At 40.8% G+C, this 19431-nt stretch overlaps 1 protein-coding gene across 1 annotated transcript in view; it reads right to left on the minus strand.

The window, feature by feature from the left end:
- CERS3 (ceramide synthase 3) overlaps positions 1 to 14169 on the minus strand; it is a 32866-nt gene extending 18697 nt beyond the window's left edge. Inside the window, exons 1-9 of the mRNA XM_082489044.1 lie at positions 13985 to 14169; positions 12251 to 12368; positions 10074 to 10192; positions 6326 to 6383; positions 5376 to 5426; positions 4068 to 4160; positions 3657 to 3785; positions 1826 to 1932; positions 269 to 425 (exon numbers count right to left, since the gene is read on the minus strand). Of these exons, the coding sequence (XP_082345170.1) occupies positions 269 to 425; positions 1826 to 1932; positions 3657 to 3785; positions 4068 to 4160; positions 5376 to 5426; positions 6326 to 6383; positions 10074 to 10192; positions 12251 to 12368; positions 13985 to 14166 (1014 nt within the window). The 5' untranslated portion in view covers positions 14167 to 14169. The remainder of the gene's footprint in view (positions 1 to 268; positions 426 to 1825; positions 1933 to 3656; positions 3786 to 4067; positions 4161 to 5375; positions 5427 to 6325; positions 6384 to 10073; positions 10193 to 12250; positions 12369 to 13984) is intronic.
- Between the last annotated feature and the right edge of the window lie 5262 nt (positions 14170 to 19431).

The raw sequence follows: 19431 nt of genomic DNA on the forward strand, positions 1-19431 counted from the left end.
AGCTCATTTCTCATTTACTATCAGAGCAAAACATCAGATACAGGTAAAAAATGGTTCTAGCTGAAGTTTTGATATTCTGAGCTATGACCTCAGTTGTGACAACAAGGGGTAGAAAGCACATTTGAACATCTCTATATTTTGTAGATTCCTATCAAAAATGCTGACACAAAAGTTCATGAAAACAATAAGAAATTCTGAGTAAATCTATCGGAGACACTTCATCTCTTTCATACGTAACACATCTCCCTGCAAAAGCAAAATTGCTTACCTTTAAGAAAATGAACCTCCTCAAAATCTTGAAAATTAAGTAACCCCAATATAAATGCAAGCCTTGAAGGATCAATAGCTGTCCATTGAATAAAAAGTATGCTATGACAGGAGTCGTGGAGTAGTACGTAGGTTGATACAATGTGGCACGAAGAATCCTAAAAAAGAAAGGTCATTGTTACGGTGCAAGATTTCTTCTCTATGCTACTTACAACTATTTCTAATTTGACATTCCAAACTGATTAACTATTTCTACAAAATATTAAGCAGCTCTGCAAAGATGACAGATTAATTAACAACCCCTGTCTTAACTAGATTACGCAACTCCATTGAAATATAGACTTCAGAAGATGAGAAATTTCAGTCTTGCATGAAAGTATTCTAAATAAGGTTAGAAAAAATGCCATTCTTTTTAATCTTGAGCTCTGTGTGGTCTAGATACTATGCAACTCGGAGCTTGTCTATGCCATTTTTTTTTTAAATGCAAATTCTTTCTAATCTGAAATCCACACTCCAGAGAAAATCCTACAGGCTTTGCAACAGGGCTTTTTGTTAATTAACATAGGTTTTGTCCATCTTGAGACTTCACTTCTATATTATTTGGGGCTTTTTGATTCCCTTTAATCTCATCACGTTTTGCTTCCAAGTTGAAGAAACTCAGTGAAGCAAAATGATTGGAGATCACTTGTATGGTTAATAAAAAAAATAACAAGAAAGTAAAAGACATCAGCATTTCTGAGAGAAAATACTACAGGAAATTAAAACCTTGTGTTGATCAATGTTCAGAACTATTAATTTAACCAGCCTGAGTCTCTAAGGGTTTGTCCACATGCAGGGAGGGGCACAGAGGCAAACTAGAGCAAGTCAATGAAACTGGGAATGTGAAACACATTAAACGCTTTTTAAAAGCTAAACATATTAGGCATTAAGCACACTAAGTACCCATGTGGATACTCCAAAGCATCTCAAACCATAGCACTCCAAAGTCATGCAAGTATTTAGCGAGTTATGATTTGTGTTGAATTTTTAAATCAACTGGTTCACCTTAACTTTTCTGAGTGCTCCTCATGTGAGCGAGTGAGGTGAGGTATTACTCGAGGACTAGGTAGCAAAAAGAATGCACTACAAAAATTAGCTACAATCATATAGGAATTACACTGTACTCTGACTTTGCAACTCCAGCAGGAGAGATGGAATGAAAGGGAAAACTATTTCTCCTGGTTAAGTAGGTCAATCCCCTCGAAAATGCAGGAGCTCATAGCACATAACCACAATTTATGAAGATAAGTTAAATAATATATAAAAGCCTTTATTTTGGTTAGTATATTTTCAAGAGGATAATTTAAAAACTATTTTTACTTAAATTAAATTTCTAAAGAAAATGACAGTTTTTGTCAACTCTTCTCGCTGGCCTTTAGTAGCCAACAATAATAAAAGTTCTGCTTCTGCTCCTTAAAGTACAGTCCATTCCTTTCCTTTTCCCATCACAACCAATACTAACCTCTCAACTGAAATGGGAATGAAATAAAAGCCTGTGACTACATTAAATATTGCTTACCAGAAGGGGAACAGGATGATTCTTGTGATGAAGAATGCGATAGAAAAGATGATAAAGAGTATATTGCATGTTTTCTCCCAGTGAGCGTAATTAAACATTTTGGCTGCCTGGATTGAATAAAAACCATGAGACATATTACAAATATTCTCCGAAATATGTTCCTTTCTGCATTTTCATAAACAAGGACTCATCTTCCACCTAAGCAGGAAGAAAATTTCCTCCCTGTTTGACATGTAAAGCAATCATTTTACTGATACCTAATAAAGCAGTATCAAATCAGATTCTTTGTTTACATTTCTCCTTTCATCTTAAAGGAAAGGACTCTGTATCAAAGGCCTAAAGAACAACTCTCTGATCAGAATATAAAAGTGTCATGAAAACACGAAGTGCTCTTGAAAACAGAGGTTCATCCCTCATGCCTGTACCAGATTCCAAACGGGCTGAATCAAAGAGAAGCTGCTGGCCACGTCTGCATGCTCAGAAGCAGCGGTGACCCCTTATACACAGACACTCTGGTGCGTGTATGTTACTGACCCTCGTCTGTTTCCTCCTTTTTGAGTGCCGGAGATGCTAGCATTGGTCTCAATCCCGCTAATAATGATTATAATTACTGCTTCTCCCCTAGCTGAGCTGTACAACTCTCCATGCTTCATTTCGGAATTGTCCTGGGCACTGTTGAATGAAACAGCTGTTCTCAAGCGTGAACAAAGCTTCAGGTGCCAAGCCTAGGTTTTAAACTGCAGTTTGATGATTTTTTTTTTTTTTTTTTTTTTTTCTTTGAGTGGCAGGGATGAATTAAGTAATTCTGGTACCCAACTTCAGTTTCCATCTGAGTGCTGTCCTACCAGTTAACTGTGTGGCCTTACAAACAGTTGAACTGACAACTGGACCACAAAAAATTCAGGGTTAAAAGTAACCCAGCAAAAAACCCTGTATGTACACATTTAATTGGGACCAATCCCAACTGCATGACCCCACAATTAGTTGTTCCAATACAACAGATAGAGTATCAGGAGCAGAAATGAACAGTGACAGACAACAGCCTACAAGGGCTGCTTACACTGGCACTGCCACCAGAAGAGGTGATGGAACCATGCTCTATTGAAGGAACCACAGCGTGCGTTTGTCCTCCAAGAAACCCAGCAACAAGTCTCTACGACCACAGCGCTGTGTGCAGAGTAAGAGACTTCTCAATCTTAAATACTTCTGAACATTGATATTTAGTTCAGGGAAGGGACTTCCCCTTCAGTCCAGGGGAAGAAACTTTTCTTCTGCCACTAGATACCCGTGGCATCTTGTTCAGGGACAGGTTGAGTGCCTCCAACCAGAAGTGTATAGAGTATAACATAGATGTACCCCTTGGGTCAACACAGGGCCGTGAATGCTGACAAAATTAAGCCAGTTTGGAGAGGTAGCCAAAATTTTGGCTGCTAAATTTGCTTGAGACTTGGTATCATGACAAACTGTTCACAAGCTATCCATCTTGGTCTAATTTTAAACAGTGAAACAAGAATAATCCAGGGAGTCAGCTGTATTTCCAGCCCTTGTTCTGTACTGAAGAACTACTCTTCCGCTCTTTTTTCGTAATGGATTCTGTAACAGAGTATCAGCTTAAATTATCTAGAAGCTCTTTTTTATCTTACAATTTATGAATCTGAGAAGCCTTGTGTCTGTGGGGATAGGAAGGGATTGTATGAAACTAGTGGCAAAAAGATTAAAACATCACTGAACATAACCTGGGCAACAACCAAAAAATAAAAAAAAACAACCCCAAAAGCACCAACAAAAAACCCAAAGCAAACAAACAAAATCAGACGGAGGGCAGAGTTACCTCGAGCCAGAAATCTGCAGTATCGTGCACAAACATCACCAGTGTTCCAAGACGCACGTAATTACCACACCAAGAGCCACTCATCAACCCAATGGCTGCTAAGTGATGAACGACATGAGCCAAAAAATCCTGTGAAGGAGAGAAGAAAAAAAACGTAGATCCAAGCAAGTACAGCCCTCGAGGCTGCCTGTGTGGATGAAATGACAAGCAAGACTTGTCACACACAGCGAGATGCCCTGGCAGCCAGGAGAACCTGGATGTGTGCAGGTGTGCCAGGGATAGACTGATGCTGCCCTCATGTGGCTGCACCAAAATCCAGTATCAGGACAGTGCTTTTCCTTATAAACACTCTTTCCCCCCGCCCCCTCACAGAAACAGAGGTTCAAGCTACAAACAAGCGTGACCACTTGCCTTCCTTTTGTTGTCAATCCCAAGCGTAAATAAGAGAGACCAGTAAAAACTAATCTCAGCCATGTAGTACCAATACTGGGATGGCAGCAGAGTCTGTAATGAAGAAAACTGCAGTTAATTGAGAATAGCAAAAAGTGAATGCCAAGTGAAATTACTTCTTTTTTCCTTTCCTCACTTCTTTTGCTCCTCTGCTGAGTCTTGCTTAAAAAATTAAACTAAAGTAAGTCCCTGTTCTGGGCTTCATTAAGAAGGATGTTCTGGGAGCCAAATATTTTAACCTTTACTCAGACCAAACTCTAAGTTTCTGCAGTTCCTCCCCCACCTCTGAATTTTAGCATGCTTTTTTCTATGTTTCTGTCAGAGAACTACACACAGAGTACTTCTGCATTTAATTACAAACAACTGCAAATAAATGAGGCCCTCCATTTTGGTGAACAATTAACATTTTTAACATTCACACATCCTGTGACTAGAATATCAGCTCTTTATGCTAAAATCCAATGCATCTACTTAGCGCTAGATGCTGAGCTTGGCTGGTCCCTTGGTTCAATAAGTTTCCCGGGTGGCAGGAAGTAGATTTGGTTATCAGATCCTGTGGGTAAGAAGCTGGGAAAACTCAGCTGGGAGGCAAGATTCTCTTTATTCTTGGCCGTTGGCTAAGGCAGGAATAAGAAGGCAGTGTGATGGGCCACAGATTTATTAAAATAGGAGGGGGCAGCACATAAGAACCTCTGCAAGGTGGGCAAGAGGGCAGTTTGCTTGGAGTCACCTGTTACGGGACTGTTTGTTAGCAAAACATTTTAGGAAGAAACCTTCATGACCCTTGGGAAAAACCAGAGTATTGAGCAGAGATCCCCAGAGATCATTACGCCAAACCAAACGACTGCAGAGCACCCTCCGCCCACACTACTGAGCAACAGGGGCCAGCAGGCACACGACACTCGGGCTGCTCGGCGTAATCCTCTGCGTAATGCTATTCTGCAGCGCCTCAAAGCATCGTCAGGCCCGGTGCCAGCTTAGGGGTTCTGCACTGAAACCCCTAACACAGATAGCATCTACTGTGCGCAACTGGTAACCTGGAATGTGTGGAAATAAGAGCGGTCTGGCTGGAGGGCTGAGCTGCAGCACAGGCAGATCACGAAGGAGTCCTGCAACAGTCAGCAGGAGGTACCAAAGAAGGGCAAAAGGCTTTGGTAACACACCTCTCTAGGTGTGCCCGTTGGGAGGGAGAGTTCTGTGGATTACCCCTTCCAATGGGGAAATACCCGGAATGCCTCAAGGCCAACGGCACAAGACCAAAAAGCTCACCTGAAACGGATAGCCAACCCACGTCTGCCATATGTCGTAAAACCAAGGTTTCTGGGAAGACAGATGATTCAGAGACTGATCAGCTGAGCAACAACAAGTCATCTTAACTCAGAATCTTCAATACCTCACATTTCTCTAAGTGGCACAGGCTAAGAGCCTACAGTCTTGATAACTGTTCCCCAACAATTTCTATAAGGAATCTTACATCCCAGATTTATTATATTGGTCCCAGCTTTTTGGCTTCTTTTCAGGACACCTGAAACATTCCAGTTCATCATTTCATCATCCAAAGCAGTGGGTGTGTGTTTTATTACTGCAATTACTCAAGATATGTTGCCACAGTGATTAGATTTTGCTGTGTTTACCAGCCACAGACACCACTGGTTCATGATGATAAACAGTGTTTGGGGAGAAGAGCCAGATGAATGTAGACACGCTGGGAACTGTTCTGCTGCTCAGGAGAAGCATTAATGACACCCCAGGCAGTGCTCATAGTTACATGCAGCACTCTCTCTGTTATTCCCAACTTCTGACTCAGCAGCAACACCTCAATAAATAGCCATGAAATACACCATTGTTGTGATCCCCAAAAATGCTGCCATAAAAAGTTTATGGCCTCCTTTGAGAAAAACACAACCATGTAACGCATTTGTAGGTATTAACAAGGCATGTTGTAAAAAAATCTGTGTGACTTCTTAAAACTTTCCTTAAAAATAATGATTACTCATAAATTACTTTATCACTGAAGTTCAAAAGATAATTTAAAAGTTAAGTAAAACCTCGGTGCATATTGCAGCTTATCATTTAGGCTACATACAAAGATCAGAACCCAAATAGCCACTGAAACCAGCAAGTCTTTCAGTGGATTTCAAGAAAATCTAGAAATCAGTCCTTGCGTTGTTAAAAATATAAGAATATCAATCCTTCAAAAAAAAAAAAAATTAACTTACATCATACAGAAATATAAATCCAGCAATGGAGGATATAAGATAGAATGAAAATCGCCAGCTGCAAAATTAAAATGAAAAAATAAGAACAAAGCATTATATTTTTATAGATATTGTCCTGAGCCAGAATTACTGCAAATCATTGTAAATCACAGACAATCTTCACATAAACGTGCCCTCACACTCTACATTAAGGGTTGTCACATATTAACTATATCTGAATTATTAATATTTAAATATTTAAGCTTTGACTAATTGCTAAAGTAGGAAGTTATTTTACATTATCTCCATACGGATATCTTGATTGCGACTACAGCAGTAATTTTCCAGCCAGGCATGAGCTGATCAAGAGAACAGTCACAGCAAACGTAATAAATTCCCTAAAAATTAATGTTTGATAACACCGACCTTTCCCGCTATATTAATGTGTCTAGAACGTGCGCACTGGACTAAGAACATCTCACAGCTCCCTAACTCCAGAAGGAGTTTCAGCCACATAGCCCATACTTTCCAATCTGTTCAAGCACCGTGAACACCATGAGCACCAAGAGTGACTCGTTTCAACTGCTGGGTTAATTTCTTTTGATCTCTCTTAACAGTGACTGTTGAAAGCAGGGGAGTCCTATGAAACTTTAGCAACAACTGCTGGATTAGTTTATGTCTTACTACGGAGGTCTGAACTAACCATAAACCTCAATCTTTGACTAGGTTTGCCAGCATTTAGTGTGATCTTAGGTTTTTGTGGCTTAAACGGATATCCATCAAGGCAGATAAAACTTACAGGTTTTCACCACCAAACTGGTAAGTCAGCAAAGGGAAAAAAGTTCTTGCGTACCGTACTGAACCGAAACTATGTTGTTGCTTTTATATGTCAGAGCAGGATGCTGGGATTTGGAGCCAGCAATCAACGTTGTAATGACTCTGGAGCCTGCGTGGGATGCATTATCCCTGGGACTGGGTGCGGCCGGAGACTCAGCCAGAGCATTCCCACTCCCACCTCTACAGGTGATGGAAAACTTCTTCCTTTCCACTCTTCTCCTTGACAGGAACAAGCCTAACCTCTCCCAGAGCAGCTCTTTGAGATCAGAAGGAAAACACTGTGGGACTTCATACGGTGAGAAAGGTCGTGATCACAAAGACAGGTACGTGGCCCCAAACCCCGTGAGAACATTTTATAGAACAAGAGGTATCCCAGAGGAGATCAGCAAACAGCCTCCAAGAAAACCCAAATTTGCTAAAAAGGAGGAGATAGCGCCTCAAGAACTGTGTACTAATGGACTGACAGATGTATAAAAATGAGATTGTGGTCTTTGGCAAACATTAATGAAGTGCCACAGGAGAGAAAATGGTGAGAACCTGTCTGGTAAAAGCAGCTGCTCCTTTCTGAGCCCTACATTACCTGGAGGCTGAAATCCCAGGTGAAAGAATAAGACGTTCAAAGACTGAGCCAGCATTTTACAAGAAAAGCAAACAAACAAAAGATGAGGACACAGAATGGCTGAGGCTAGACAGGATAATATGTCTCACGCCTGCGGAAGAAGTCAAGGAAACAATTATAAAATTGCCACTTGATACACTGGTAATAAGCAATAGTTTTACTTTTCAACTTTGAAGCATTTTTCCTCAGGTGATTTTAAAATAATACTTCAGAACATTCACTGCGGAGACAGAAAAATTCAAAGGTATGTGGTGGGAATTAGGAGAGCAAACAGCAATGGAAAGTGGAACCCACAAGGAATACCTGGCTCAGAGTTAACCAAGAGATGCTATGAAAAACACCACCGTGGCATGGGAGAGACGTTTTACACAGGTGCTGATTCTGCCCTCATGCCTGCTATTTCAAGCAAGGGAGGTGCGAGTAGTCCAAATCCAAAGCACAGAGCACCCATCAAGGCTGTGCCGTTAGTCCCCAGCCCTACAAGTATATACTGAATGCACTTAGCAATGAACAGCTTCAGATGAACTCATTATGCACACAAGACTGCCAGAGCACTACCTCATTTTGCATTTAGCCAAGCTTCTTTATGAATTTGGTGAACAAACCCTAAAGTAAAACTCATCCAAATTCACCAACTTTTACCTAGTGCCTTTTAAGCTCTGAACCCGGCCACCAGAGAGGGCTCCAAACAACCGCTATGCAGATGGATTTTCTTACTTTACTGCAGGAATCTTTTTCTTCAATTGAGCCAAACAAAAAAGAATTTAGTAGGTGAAGTTAAAGGCTGGTAAGTCTTTTAAGGCAGGGAAAGTTTCATGCAAAGGGCTTTCCAAACCCTGGTGTTGCTTAACTGGGAGCATTAATAGCTTAAGTACGGTTTAGATCTGGCTCATCAGATTTTCCCTGTGATTCAGAAAAATGATCCTGGAGATTGCAGGCTTTCAAAAGTTTCATAATGCTCATAACACCGACTATTAACGTGGAATAACTCTGTTCCTCATTTGTTGCCTTGAGAACTATATCCAATTAAATTCCCTGACAAAGAGCAGAGCAAGGTTCACAAAATTGCACAAGAGAAATCCGTTTGCTTCATTCTCACTCAAGCTGCCAAGCAAGTTTTAATTTCAGTCTTTGGCTGTGTATTACTAGAGACATGCATCCATGTGAGGTAGGTCTTTTATCAACAGCAGGAAAACTCATTGTCACTTGTAAAACAAAGTTAACTGATCCACAAAACAACAGCAGAAATAAGCCATAGGTGTCAGTTTGCCAGGACAGTTTACTCAACTCAGTGAGGCTTCAGAACAACACATCTATGTTTATCAACTGGATTTATGCCCAACAGAGGACATAATCAAATTATTATCATATTGATTCACAATGAAAATCATCTTGATGAAGTACTCAACTTTGAGCTTTTTAGCTGTACTTTCAACCCTCGTTCTTTAAGCTAATCTACACTAAAAGAAGTTACATAATCACGTGAACTTTTCCCAATGTCATTATGCTAGTCAAAAATCCAAATACACAGGACATTAACAGAGCGGTTTACCCCGGTATGGTTAATTTCAGTATCCAAAAGGGATGAGCTATGTAAGTAAAGCCATGCCCATTTGGGGATTTGCACTTTGTATGGGATTTTGGTTTAGGCATACGGAAGTTCTCACACATTTGAAAAATCATAATCTGGAATGCTCTTCCAGTTTTCAACTATATGCAGGAGGTTTTGAAACCTTTTACATATTCATTATTATCACTCAAAATTGCTTAATGGCCTGCTCTTATCAGCGTATTTGAGCTCATGTTTTGCACAGCACCTCACGTTCAAGCTGTGACACCTATCATTTAGTTTAGATGCCAAGATTCCTGTTCTTGAACTGACTTCTCTACATATAATAGCGTCCCAAAATGACAGCATGGGTACATACACAAACAAGAGTGAGTAAGCGTTTTTATTGCCCTATGATTACTGGCAGAGAGAAAAATATTTTCATGTTCTCTGTATGTTTTCATTAAGCACTATGTAGCAGGAGAGTACAAATAAGTCCATTATTACACAATGGAGAAAACTGTAAAATATTTTTGAGCATTTTTTCTGGAGAAACTGTTAACCTAATCTTTCAAAGTCACACCATTTGGAGAAATGCTACTAGATCCTTTCAATTTGTTTGTGTGTGCACAAACCAATCCCCCTGTCAGACAGACCCAGCTTTCTGGAAGTGGGTCCCCTTTAAGAGGCACCTGAAGACCTCAATCATCTTTTTTTCCAAAACAGTAAAATCCATAATAATCAAAAGCATTGTCTTTTCTTACAAAGCTTCCTGGAATTTCCGAAGCACTGTTGGGATCTCAAGGTTTCGCCGTCTCCTAAACCACTTTTCCACCAAGCGGACTGTACAGTTGCACTTTTTGGCAAGGCCTTGAATCTCTGACTGAAAAGATGGAATAGTGTTAGACAAGATGCACTCCAATGTCATTTTCGTTTATTTTGTAGTTCAAAGATCAGCTTCCCGCTGCTGTAAGGTCTTCATTTAAAAATATTACTAATGTTAACTATCTAAGGGGTTTTACCCTGCAGGCTTCCTGGCTTACTTTGAGTCACACTCACAGAAAACCTAGATTTTTGAGACACTAAATTATATAAGTAAAGTAGGCATGAAATATACAGATCCACAATCTGTGCTACTGTGTTTCTGGCGGCTTCCGATAGTTTCCAAGGATGCAACTTCTACTACTAAGCAAGAGGTGTGGCTGGAGGGGGAAGTGCCATGTATCAACACATGTGGCCATTGTATCCAATAACATGCCTAATTATAACTAATTATTAGATTATATTTAAATTAGTCTCTCAGGCAAGACATGGGCCTGAAATTAAGGTGATGTGTGCTCCGTTCTCAAATCAAATGTCCTTCTGTGCTGCAGGGCAAGTCAGTTAATCTTACAGAGCAGAATCCAGACTGCCTTTTGACACCTCAAAATAAATTAGCACTACAGCATTGCCTAGAAATGCATCTAGTCATTCAAGCGCAACAGCCAGGTGTCTCTACTTTGCATGTGCTCTGAAGGTGAAGCGGCTCTGCTGCACAGCCATGCCAGCACGCCCTAAGCACAAGGCGGCGTGCGACTCTTGTACTTCTGGGTGCTCAGTGCCCCCCAAGCAGCAGCCTGTAGGTTTTCTCCCTCTCCTCCATCCTGAAGTGCCAAAGCTGTGGGCTGACCTCCCCTGGGGCTGCTGCAGGAGCAGAGGTAGTGTTCGACTCATCCCTGGGGAAGCTCTTTCCCTGCAAGGCTAGTATGCAAATATTGGGTGGCAGCAGCGCTGCCTCCACCAAGGTGAGTCCAGTTCAGTGAGTCTCCTACCCTCAGGGAAAGCTCTGGTACGTGAGGAAGGGCACCTCAGCTGCCAGGGAGGGCAGGGGTGCAAACAGCCTCTGTGCTCAGCCCATCCTGCCGGCTGGAGAGCTCTCTACTTGCCAGGCAGGAATAATGACTTTGTTTTGACAGACAACGGAGCCCAGACACCCTCAATCGCCAGCCAGGCCTCTGCACGCTTTCTCGGGCATGCTGGTCCCCAAGCTGGACACCTAAGGGAGGCAGCCTGAATCTTTCCCAGGTACTGATGAGTATAAAAACGCTGTGCCTCCTTTCAGAGATTAATTGGCAAACTGTACTCACGCAGAAGGAAGGTATGAAACAGATGGGGATACTTGCCCTGATAGAGAAGGGTTTATATGTGAACAGGAATACAACTATTCTGGATGATATCGGGCAAAAGACACAATAATAGGTTAGCAGAGCTAGGGATGGAAAGCAAATCTCCACATATCAATGATTCTCAATATCCCCCATTACTAGAAAGCACGTACTTCTTTTCAAAAACAGTGTAGGAACACCGCAAGCGTTTGCTAACTGTGATTAGGTAAGTGAACTTTCTGACACTGCATTCACAGCAAAGTACCTGTTTCCCATCAACAATCAAGTTACCTCATTTTTGGGGATAGTAAACATCGGCTATTATTTTTCTTTTGTTCAATTTTAAAAACAAACAGCAAGGTAATAGAGAGATTGCTTTTCTTTCTCACATAAGCCAGGATTAAGTATGCAGCAATATAACAGATCAAAAGGCTTCCATGCCAGCGTTCCAATATTATTGCTTGCAATAAATACGATACCGCTTTCCAACAACAGATGTCAGCTGATGTTTTCTCCAGACAGAATGAGTTAAAGATGGAACACTGATCTTCACTGGAAACATTATTAACAGTCTAACCTAGAACAGCATGCCAGAAAATTAAACATCTTAAACATATTTTCTGTTTTGGATGCCATACACCCTTGTCAGCAGAATAGCAACAAAAACCCAAATAAATTAAGTCATCTGTCAATCAGCTGGAACTCATCCCATGAGGTCATTGCTGATAGCCGATTCAAACAGTAAGAGCTGGGATTTTCCAAAACCAAAACTAGTTTAGAAGAATGAGAATCCTTACTTGGGACGGATGTTTTGAGCACTCCCGGAAATAACTCTCTAAAACAGGATTAGGCTGTGGCTTCACACGTCTTACATTCTTTATACCTAAGGCTTTTGCGAGAGGTATAGCAACATATCTGAAAAGACATACCGTGAAAAACTTTAAAAATACAACAGAGTTACAAGACCTTAGCTATTCTCATGCCAGGCTATGAAGAAAACAAATCTAAAGCAATTTAATCTGCCATAGGATATGACCATGCACTGTGAGAGAAAGGAATCTCCCTCTAGCTAATCCCAGGAGAGAACCATAGCATATTAGCAGTTATGCAAAAAAGTAGACCCAAGGACTCAAGTTTGCGGTCCTGAAATGCTATAAAACTAAAGGAAAGATCCCGATTTTTGCGTTCTTGTGCTTTTCAGAGGCATATTGGAGTTAAGCAGCAGTTCAGGGAGAGTGAAACAAGGACAGATGCTCTCTCCACGTGAGCAGCTACTGGGATACTTTTTCCTAGTGGCGGATAGTCACTTAGCACATTGCTTCACAGGACTACCACTGCTTAAGATACCGGATTCTGCTTGTGGCCCCTAGCTGGTGGCACGCAGCAACTCCCCCAGAGACTGAAGGCTTCTCTTTCTCTTCCATTTTCCAATACAAATTGCTGCAGAGCACACCAAAGGCTTCACTTTTCTACTCTGGCTTTTCTGAAAAAGCCCCCTCCTCCCCCCCCCCTCCTGCTGATATCAGGAATTGATTCCTTATTACTCATAGCAGCAGTCAGTTTTCCTCATTCATGGGCCGATTCACTGCAGGCCAGATGTGTGGGCTAATTATTCACACGAGTGATTTCCAATAACAGCGCAGTGAGACACAGTTGGGCAGGCGTTTACTCAGGAGACACTGTGAATGGTTATAAACATATGACCCAAATTACTTTTGATGTCTAATATGAATGATCTTATCTGGTTCTGTTTTAAGTCTCTCCAACTTATGACATTCCAAATTTCCTCATTCTATCCTGAAATAATTATAAAAACCTACTAATCACATTCTTTAGAGCAAAAAAAAAAAAAAAGTCAAGCAAAAATGCACAAATAAGTCAAAGTACTGCAAATCTTAATATATTTGTGGCTTTCTTCTGTGGAGCCAACCTCTGCCTGTCCCACAAGATTCCAGCTGCAGAAGCAATCTCTTTCAGTGCCAAAGTGGGGAAAAAAAAAAAAAAAAAAAAAAAAAAAGGAATCAGCATTACTAGATCTGCATAAAACGTTCACAAGAACCTTTGAGATCCCTCCAGTCTGCCTAGTTTTGCTACAGCTGGGCACCTGGGATCTATCAGCCTCACACAAATGTTCTGGTGGAGGACCAAACAAAAGGAGAGGTTTGGTTTGGGGGACAAATACCTCTACCCATCCACCAAAGGAGAAAAAGCACAAGGAAACCCAGATGGGTTTGTATTAATTGTATCTCTAGTGAAAGGAGATCATGAGAATTATCCAAACGCTGCTCTAGAAATGCTAGATAGAAATGTTTTCCATCAGGATTGGACCACAGACACACGTTCCTAATAGTGAAAATATTTCCCAATTTTTCACCTGCCATATTATCTGTACTAGATCTTTCTAGCAAACCACCAGCTAATCCTCCTTTATAAAAACATAAGAACATTGATCTAAAGATATCTTATTTTTAAAAAACTTTTAGCGTTAATGAGGATTAACGTTAACATAAAATTGCATTTATGTTTCTTACCTTTCACTGAAGAATCGGATAATCAGCAATACAAAAGCGTATGGTATTGTGGCATATAATTGATGTGGTTTTGGAAAGACAAGTCCATCACGGTCTACAAAATGTGCCCATGTACAATTGATAGGCATCCAGATATTCTCCCACCAGAACCAGCTGTTGAGTGTCTTTAATATGTGCGCCATGCTAAGCAAACAAAGAAATAATTGAAAGTTATTCCTAATGTATTAAAAGAGATGCAGGAAATAAAACATATTGAACCTTGTTGCGTAGAACAGCGATTCCCAGCTGGCAGGACATTTCCTAAAGATAAGGTACAAGCAAATAGCAGATGAGACTCAGGTCCCACAAGAACAAGCTGTCCTGGCCTGCACGGGTTGCACTGGTAACGTAGGTCCAACAGAGGCACCCTGCAGAGAACCTGCAGGCGCTGTAGAGATGCTCAGGTGTCCCCAGACTAAATCAACAGCAAACAGACCTAGCCAGTGAAGTCAGTCTTCTCAGGGAGAAAAAAAAACAAACAACAACCAAACAAACAATAAATCAATTACAGGCAGTTGAAAACCCTTTGGTTTAGAGCAAGCAGGTGGAATCATGATCCAGCAGAAGATAAAATAATAGAGCTAAATTTTGAGCTGGTATAAACCAATGCAGGGCCTGTGAAATCTGCAGTGGCAGAGGGATAATCTGCTGTCTCATTTCAGTCGCTCACACTTGATTGCTTAGTACCTGGTCAAATCTTTTGCAATAATCATTTATAATCTATCAGAACAATACAGAAAAGATACTAAAGAAAACTGATCTCCCCCAGGCTGCCTTTGTAAATTAAATATAAGTGGTTGACAGGGTGGCAAAGAAATGAGAAAGTCCAGGGTGTGACTCAGTCCCGTAATAGCGAAGACATTTCACTGTTTAGTTACTGCAGCTTAATATGCTAACGGCAACATACACCTTGATCCTGATTTTGCAAACACCAGTGCACAGCAAGCTTTTGGGGGGACTTGCAGGAAATACTATGATTTAACTGTGACCAAATCCTACATGAGAACAAAATGTCTAAAATCAGCTCTTGAAGGGAAAAAAAAAAAAGTCACTTAAACCAAAACATTTCATTCTTATAAAAGTCTCATTTTTAACCTTTGCATTCTACATTATATATTTAGAAGTTTCTGTTATCCCTCATTTAGTTGTAAGGACTTTACAGTACAAATATGTTATATATCCTATAAAAATATTATAAAATTCAATAAACCCAGAAGTTACTATAATGTTTTCCATACGGTTGAAATAAGTAATTTTTCTATAATTTCTAGGAGTAATAAATTTAAATAACTTTCCACACTAAAATTTCATGTAAACCAGAAAAAAAAAAAAAAAAACAAACACGGGGAAATAACCAGTTTCACTGAACCATAGTTTCAACAAACAGTTGAGCTGAGAGAATTTCAACCAAGTGTCCGCATAGCATTAGACATCCCATCAGAAGATCTCACAGCGATGTATTTGTATAGGATCAAGCGAGAAAAATCAAATCATGCTGAGGACAGACAGTAATTCAGGTCCTTTCACATTCCTCCATATCTGAGCGGGGGCCACACGACTTTAGTTTTGCCTGCAGCCACACGTAGCTTCCAGCCGTGCTGGATCAGGACACACAGCTTAGTGCACTCGAACCGGCTTCCCAGACTGGGACACGGCTGGCTCTGAAGCCCGCTTTAATCAATAGCTAACGAGCAATTGCCATGATCCACACTGGGCTGTTTCCACTAAGCTGAAGCTTTGCAGCAGGTTTGTGAAACAGTGACTCATCTCCAAACAGAGCCGGGTTAACAGACACTGTGAATCAATTTACTGGCCAAGCACAGTAGTCAGTACTAAAATATTAATAACCCAGCCATTTAATCTTTTTAAATGCCAAAGGGGGACAGTAAAAACCTACTGAATGAATTGCGTGTGTATAAGCAAAAATAAAAGGAGGGAGAAATCGCAATTGTTCCTGCACTAAGACTTTATATGCCAAGTTTCAGCCTAGAGCAGTTTTTTACTGCTGAATTATAAACTCCTGGAAGTAGGGATTTATAATGGGGCTGCTAACAGACCCTTAACGACAGCTAGCAGGCGCCATGATAATGAAGCAGGGCTTTGAAACATGACATTTTAGGTCAGAAAAAACAGCTCGCAGACGAACTGCCCTAGAAGACTAGGGGAGAAACTCATTACACCATTCTGTTTCCTAATACATATGTACCTTTAAACTAGACTGTGCATTGCAAACTATCAAACTATAACTGCAATAAAACCAGGCCAGTCTATTATATCACAGTGGAAAGAGCACTACTAACAGTCGGACTATGGCGAGATGGGTTGTGACTAAATATGCACCCAGAACACTTAAATCCTAGAAAAAAAACAGTAGTACATATTTTCACATTGGATTCTTGGAATGTCACTAATTCATGTTTTCCTTCCACACATGAATGCCTTATCATATGACTACCTTTTAAAGTCTTAAGCTAATTAATACATCTCTATTAAACTAAGCTCATAAGCATATGCTTAATCTTAAAATTTAAAGGAATTCTGAGATTTGGGGTCTGATCCAGAGTCCATAGATTTCAATAGAAAAGCCTTCCTCATAGAAAGGTGGGTTCTCTGAAACTCCTTCTTGTTTAATCCCCTGTGTTTCTACCAAACCCTTCCTGACACACAGGGGATTAAACTATCCCTGATGTAAGTTGTCCAATTCTTAGAAAACTGCTGATGAGATTCCACATTGGTCTGCAGCCTATTCTTATGTTTCATTACCTTTAAATTGGATGTTCACCCTACATTCAACCTATGTTTTCACTGCAGCAAATCAGGTGTTCCCTGGGCAATCTCGGAGATTTCCATCTTCTTAATAGCAGCTGTTTAAGTAGTTGGGCTGTTTTCCTGTCTCCCTTCAGCTTCAGTTCTCATCATGAGGTTCCTGGAGCACCTGGAAGGTGAGGAAGTTCTTCCAAACACACCTCGGCAGCAATGACCTGAGCATTTTACAGTCTCTCTTTCTGCCCTTCTTGCTCCTGAGTGGCTGACAGCTGTAGCTGTGTGATTAAGTAGTTTTATCCTTCCTCAAATCATGGAGATTCTGAAACATGCAGGAACTCCATCAACAGTATTTTGTTGCATACATCATATATAAGCAAAGTTCTCTTCTCCTGTACTATAAACAAGCTGTGGCCCTTTCAGATCCCTGAGAAACCCACACATACTTTGTATGTTTTTCTGTATAAAAAGGAAACCGATACCCGACAGAAGATTCCATCTCAGGAAGCACCACTCAAGGCAAACTAACTGGGAATAACTCAGCACTAGCTTTCTGCACAAGTACATACTTGCTACTTCCTGGAATTAAAATAAGTATTAGAACTCAATTACGCTTTTAAAGATGAACGCATCTACTACCCCATCCCCTCTGCAAAAAGGTTCTTTCAATGCTCCCACAGCATCACTGGCACAGATCGTCCAGCTCTATGGTGTACTCACCACATCTACAGCAACCACTGTCCCAAACGCTAATCCTCATTATCAGCTTTCTCCACATTATGACTTGACCACTTCATTCTAAATTATTTACTTTGAATCCTTTTGACCCTAAACAATGACTGTGTAAATCATGAAAGAGGCGGCCAGAGGATGGAGAAAAGGAGACAAATAGAAAGCACACAGGTCATTTGTCTCTAGCAAGCTTTGTCCGTTAGAAAAAAACAAAACAGTTGCCATTTGCTAATACCTCCTCCTTCCAATTGCCGGCTGCCTGGCACAATTTTGCCAGAGTGACTTCTCAGAACCCTTAATCCCACACCTGTGTCAATTCACTAGGCAGAGACTGAATGGCCAAAGAGACCAAACTCTGCTTTCAGACCATATCAGGTTAGAGGTACCTTGCCAGTACCACAGGAGAAACATTTTCCCATTATTGTTTGCATGCCACTTTTTCTGGAAAAAAGGTTTTGTCTCCATAAAGGCTTTCGTTCTGGCATATTACATGTAGACCAACCTCAAGCACTTGCGTATATTTTAAATGATGTTGTCTATACTGTTTGTTTTGGGTTTAACCAAAAAATTTTTGGCAGCTTGTTAAATCCTAACACGTTAGGAAGGCCAGTAACCCTTTGGCCATACAATCTTACACTGGGAACACCTCTCCCAAGTGCCCATAGTGCAAGTGGAAAAGGGAAGGCATCCACCACGGGTCCTCTTGTGGAAGGGACTAATAAATAAGTCGAAGTCTTTCAGCTGTCCCTTCTGCCACCCAGGGGCTATGAGCAGTGATGGTGAGGTAGACAGGCATTTCCTCATATAGCACCTGAAATCTGGGTGGGAAAGAGGAGAACCAGTTTCTTATCACTTGGGTGCGCAGAGTGTGTTTTGCAACAGGCTCATTTTATGCTGCTGAGAATTTTTTTGCCTCTGAGAAGCACTATGACTGCAGTCCTTGAGACCCAGATTTCTTTCCCTAGTATATCAGCCTAAAAGTAGAGTACACTTAGTTTTGTCAGGAGCTTGTTACTACATAAAGGCATATGTTCCAGTGTAACCACAAGTGGTGGCAACCAGTTTCAGTGCTGGGATCAGGCTGTAGATACTGGATTTCAAAGGCAGCTGATCTTATTAGTTTGCTTAAACTGTCACAAGTTGTTATCCTCCCCCCACACACACTGCTTCCAAATAATGGGCAGCAGACACAAAGGCCCAGATTGTCCTGATTTGGGACCAGCTTTAACAAGAAACTTGAAAGCCTACCCAGCCTGAACCTCCTATTGCTGAGAGTGCTGAGCTCAGAGCTTTTTTCCTTACTTTTCATAACAGCACCAAGCAAGCAGCAAAACGTGTCAAGTGAGAAATGACAACAGCCGAGACCCATATTCTGCCCAACCTAGGGTGAAAAAAACCCTGCTTCTTCCCAGATTCCTATCCATACCCCGACAGCACCAATATTATTTTCATTGACAAAACTGGAATCGTTGCCCTTGCTGGAGAAGTCAGCCTAACAATAAAATAAAGGTATTTTAGAAAAAGGGAAATTTCCCTTGCATCTTGGAAGTTAAACACTCCAAATAAAAGAAATCTAATCTAATCACCTCCTTGCTACGAAAGGATCTCCTCTGTAAGCTAATCTAGTTTTAAATGGGCTAGTGCAAAACAAGAAAATCAGGAATGATTACTTCAGGAGCTACATCATTTATAATTAAAAGAAAGCCTACACGGTTGGGAAGTACCAATGTGAAGTTTCTTTCAAAGCTCTGTTCCTTGGATCCTTGACACATTCAGTTAAAAAAAAAATAAAATAATCTGATGTTTGCAATGCTGCTAAGCAAAAAAGGGCAAGTTTTGGTTTGAGAAAAGCTACATGGCTACATTTTGAAAAACAAATTCAGGAGCTGCTTTGAAGTGGAATTTTGGGCTGC

Source organism: Vanellus vanellus (genome assembly GCF_965231255.1).
Source record: "Vanellus vanellus genome assembly, chromosome: 11".
In the NCBI taxonomy this organism is placed as follows: domain Eukaryota; kingdom Metazoa; phylum Chordata; class Aves; order Charadriiformes; family Charadriidae; genus Vanellus; species Vanellus vanellus.